Source organism: Tasmannia lanceolata, unplaced genomic scaffold (assembly GCF_043159265.1).
Source record: "Tasmannia lanceolata isolate RefF3 unplaced genomic scaffold, GAP_Taslan_0.1 ptg000011l, whole genome shotgun sequence".
NCBI lineage: Eukaryota > Viridiplantae > Streptophyta > Magnoliopsida > Canellales > Winteraceae > Tasmannia > Tasmannia lanceolata.
The window spans coordinates 5,032,956-5,038,063 of NW_027518688.1; the positions used below are offsets into that span (position 1 = coordinate 5,032,956).

The 5,108-nt window shown below is 51.8% G+C and overlaps 1 protein-coding gene across 1 annotated transcript; it reads left to right on the plus strand.

The window, feature by feature from the left end:
- Positions 1-2,627: 2,627 nt before the first annotated feature.
- On the plus strand, positions 2,628-4,403 carry LOC143885822 (uncharacterized). Its single transcript, XM_077389876.1, has one exon. It carries the CDS (start codon positions 2,628-2,630, stop codon positions 4,401-4,403), a length of 1,776 nt encoding a protein of 591 aa, XP_077245991.1.
- Positions 4,404-5,108: the final 705 nt, after the last annotated feature.

The window sequence follows — 5,108 nt, forward strand, 5'->3', positions numbered from 1 at the left end:
GGCCCAGACATCGTAAAAAAGGCTCGGAAAGTCACTCCGGCTCCGCAGCTAGTCCCTCTGCGGAGAGAAACAGATCAGTGGACCGAGCAGACAGGAGGGCTGATCCAATGCTGCAGAGGATAGAAGAAATAGACCACCGTATAGAAGAGCTGGCAAAGGATCAAGGCCGGCCTGCTGCAAGGACGTTCTCAAGCAGACCGCCGTTCACAGGCGATGTTATGAACGCGCCAACACCTAGAGGCTTCAAAATGCTGACGGTCCCGCAATATGACGGAACCACCGACCCTGTGGACCACCTGGAGACGTTCAGGACTATGATGCTCCTCCACGGCGCCTCTGACGGGTTCCTCTGCAGAGCATTCCTGACCACACTGACCGGTGCAGCCCGGGACTGGCACTCGAGGATCAAGCCGAACTCCATTAGCAACTTTTAGGACTTTGGGGACAACCTGGTCCGCCATTTTATGAGCAGACGGAGGCCAAGGAAAACAACAGCATCCTTGATGGCCTTGCGGCAGGAGGATAATGAACCTCTGAAAACATTCGTCAGCCGTTTCAACATAGAGGCTCTCCAAGTTCCAAATTTGGATCCTTCAGCCGCCATGAACGCACTTCTCGCAGGGGCCAAATCCAATGATTTCCGCCGATCAGTGGCTCGCTAAAACCCGCGCTCACTGGCAGATCTGATGGCTGGAGCTAAGGAGTTCATAGCCGTGGAAGAGACTCTGGTGGCCTTAGACTCAAATCGGAGGAGAACCTCTGAAGAAAAGAACCCTACCAAGGAGCGTAGGGATGATAAGGCCTCCAGAAGAGAAAGATCTCCTCAGAGGAGGGAAGAGAACTTTACCCCTCTCAACACCTCCCGGAGACACATACTGGCAGCGATCAGAGGAGAAGAATTTGTAAGGTGGCCGACCAGTAGGATCTCCAAGGGAAACAAGAGAGACAAGTCGAAGTATTGTCGGTTCCACAGAGACCACGGGCACGACACAGACTAGTACTGACAGCTCAAGGAAGAAATTGAGTTGCTGATCGGTCGGGGATACTTGAAAATATATGTCAAAGATGATGGCCACAGAAGAGAGCGCAGGGAGAAGAGTCTCCAGGGCCAGAACCCTCGGCGGTCACAGCTGCCCCCTGCACGGAATCAATCTCCCCCACCATCGAGTCCACAACCGTAGATACACCGATCCCAGCCCAAGGGGGTCATCAACATAATTATGGGCAGATCGGCCGCCGGGGGCACATCATCTGCTGCTCGAAAAGCCTACGCACGCCGAGTCAATGTCGTGCACACATGCAGCAAAAAGATGAAGACAGAGAACAAAATCGCCTTTTCAGATGCGGATCTCGACAACTTGATACTACCTCACGACGACGCACTGGTCCTAACCATGCTCGTCGCAAACTGGGAGTTGAAGAAAATCCTTGTCGACAACGGGAGTTCGGCCGATATCCTGTACTATCATGCTTTTAAGCAAATGATGATAGGAGACGACCGCTTAAGGCCGTTGAATTCCGATCTGTTCGGTTTCTCAGGAGAGATAGTGAAAGTAGAATGACAGATTGAACTCCCAGTCCTCGTCGGGGAGCTGCCCTGTCAAGCCTTCGCGATGGTCAACTACCTGGTAGTGAGGGCCACCTTGGTCTACAACGCTATCTTAGGACGACCTGGCCAGAACCTCATCCGCGCCGTCGCCTCAGCATATCACCAGAAAATGAAGTTTATAACACCAAACGGCGTGGGCGAAGTCAGAGGAGATCAACCACAGTCCAGGGAGTGCTATGCTATGGCACTCAAAGGCAAAAATGCCTCAGAGTCGCTGCCGATTGAGCTACTTGATCTGAGAGATGAAGCCCAGGTGAATTATCCCGTCGAAGACCTCATCTTTATCCCTCTGTGCGAAGGCGATAGTGAGAAGGTCATTCAAATCGGCTCCTCCCTAGGCAGTAGCACCCGGCAGAGCCTCGCCCATTTTCTTCAAGACAATGCAGACGTCTTTGCATGGGCTCCCGCAGACATGCCCAGCATAGACCCGGAGGTCAGCACGCACATACTCGGTGTTCCAACCTACAGGCCGGTGAAACAAAAAAGAAGACATTTTGCCCTAGAAAGGCGGCAGGCGATCAAGGAAGAAGTGGAGAGGCTCTTGAGAGCTGACTTCATTCGAGAAATTCAATATCCGGACCGGCTGGCGAACGTGGTCTTGGTAAAGAAAGCCAATGGGAAGTGGAGGACCTGCGTTGATTTTACCGACCTGAACAAAGCTTGTCCCAAGGACAGCTACCCGCTCCCAAAAATCGACCAGCTTATAGATGCCACCGCAGGTCACGAACTGCTGAGCTTCATGGACGCCTTCTCAAGGTACAACCATATCAGAATGTGTGAATCAGATATACCAAAGACTTCCTTCATAACAGACCAGGGGACGTATTGCTACCGCGTCATGCCTTTCGGCCTGAAGAATGTCGGGGCAACATATCAGAGACTCGTAAACAAGCTCTTCGAAAAGCAAATCGGCCACAACATGGAGGTCTATGTAGATGACATGTTGGTCAAGAGCTGAAGCGCACAAGATCATGTCTCCGACCTGAAAGAGACGTTCCAAGTCCTAAGGGAGCACAACATGAAGCTCAACCCCACCAAGTGCACTTTCGGTGTCAGCTCGGAAAAATTCTTGGAATTTATGGTAAGCCTAAGAGGGATAGAGGCCAATCCAGAGAAGATCAAGGCCGTAGTGGAGCTCACTCCAACAAAAACCATTAGAGAAGTACAGCGTCTAACTAGGATGGTGGCCGCACTGGGGCGCTTCATCTCAAAGTCTGCAAAGAGATGCCTGCCTTTCTTCAACGTCGTCAAAGGAATCAAGACAGCACCCTGGACAGGGGAGTGCCAGATCGCATTCGAGGAGTTGAAGCAGTACTTGTCCTCCCCACCGCTGTTGACAAAGCCAGAGCCAGGGGAGGAGCTGCTCTTGTGCCTGTCCGTAAGCCCCATGGCATTGGCAGCCGTGCTAGTTCGAGAAGAGCACAACCAACATAAAACGATCTACTATGTCAGCAAGGTCCTACACGATGCTGAGATCAGGTACCAGCGGTTCCAGAAATTGGTGTACGCCCTGATCATGGCAGCCAGAAAATTGAGGCCGTACTTTCAAGCCCACATAATAAAGGTCCTGACAGATCAGCCGCTCAGGCAGGTTCTCCACAGACTAGACATCTCAGGGCAACTTGTGAAATGGGCCGTGGAGCTGAGCGAATTTGATATCCAGTGCCAGCCTAGGCCGGCGATAAAGGCCCAAGTGCTGGCAAATTTCGTGGCCGAGTGTACCATCCATCAGCAAAGCATCGAACCCGAAGTTCTCCAAACCCCGTTTGTAGAGAATGTAAGTACAACTGGGGAACAGACAGAAGCTGAGACTGAACCAGTGAGAATGGAAAACATCCCTGTACCAGCAGAACAGAATCCATCGTCCAACGAACCGCTCTGGGAAGTATATGTGGACGGATCTTCAAACAAGGTTGGTTGTGGAGCCGGTTTGGTTCTCACTGGGCCCGATAACTTTGTTCTGGATTATGCGCTTAGGTTCGGATTCCGTGCGTCCAACAATGAGGCAGAATACGAGGGTCTCATCGCCGGAATGAACCTAGCAGTCCAGACCAGCGCCCAAAGGCTGAAGGCGTATTGCGACTCCCAGCTAGTCGCAAACCAGATCCAAGGAGTCTATGAGGCCCGCGACGAGCACATGGTCAAGTACCTATCCAAGGTGCGCCAGTTGGCCGGCAAGTTCAAAAACTTCGAGATCATCAAAATCCCTAGAACGGAAAATGCAAAAGCGGATGTGCTGTCTAAGCTGGCAGCATCCGGTTACACCACTCTTGGGAGTATATGTATGGAATTTCTGAAGAAATCCAGTATCGAAAATGAGGCTGTCGAAGTAATGCAGGTCGAGCACGAGCCGTGCTGGATGGACGAGATCATTGAGTACCTACGTAGCGGGAAGCTTCCCGAAGCAAAGAATGAAGCCTGCAAAGTGATACAGAGAGCAGCCCGATTTTTCCTAGATGGTGAGAGTCTGTACAAAAGGTCGTACACCCTTCCATACCTAAAATGCCTCCGGCCAAGCAACGCCGCATACACTCTGCAAGAGACGCATGAAAGAATTTGCGGAGAACACCTGGGGGGCAAGGCCTTGGCTATCAAAGTACTGCTAAGAGGCCTGTACTGGCCAACCTTGAGGCAAGACGCTCTGACCTGGTCAAAAGGTGTGAAAGGTGTCAAAAATTCTCTCCCACCATCCGTCAACCGGCTGTATCCATGGCCCCGATCATTAGTCCACTCCATTTCGCAGTATGGGGGATGGAAATCTTGGGTCCATTTCCACCAGCCTCCGAAAACGTGAGTTCGTCGTCGTGGCCATTGACTATTTTACCCAGTGGGTGGAGGCTGAACCTCTGGCCCAGATCACGGAGCAAAACGTGCAGACCTTCTTCTAGAAGTCAGTCGTTTGCAAATTCGGGATACCCCACGTCTTGATAATGGACAACAGCAGACAGTTCGGCTGCCGGAAATTTCGAGAATTCTGCTCCGACTTGAAGATCGAACAAAGATTCACTTCTGTGGCACACCCTCAGACGAATGGGCAAACTGAAGTAATGAACAAAATCTTACTCCAGGGGATCAAGAAGAGGCTGGACGAGAAGGCAGGCCGATGGGCAGACGAACTTTATCACGTCCTATGGGCGTATCGTACCACCCCATGCACCACGACAGGGGAATCGCCATTCAACTTATCCTTTGGTACGGAGGCCGTAATACCCGTCGATGTTGGCATCCCGTCTCCCAGAGTCACCAACTTCAACGAGCAGCTCAATGGAGAGGGGCTCCGCGCAAACCTTGACCTACTGGAAGAAGCTCGGGAATAATCCCGAATCAGAGTCGCGACCTACAAATAGAAAGTGTCCAACTATCAAGACCTGAAGATACGCCCAAGTGAATTCTGAACAGGGGACTTAGTCCTGAGAAAGGCCGCTGTCTCCCAACCAAAGAAGGTAGACAAACTCTCCCCGACCTGGGAGGGGCCGTACCGAGTGAAAGAGCTAATTCG

What these genes read in the sequence shown, in the direction of transcription:
- LOC143885822 (XM_077389876.1), top strand. Translation starts at nt 2,628, where the DNA reads ATGAAGCTCAACCCCACCAAGTGCACTTTCGGTGTCAGCTCGGAAAAA.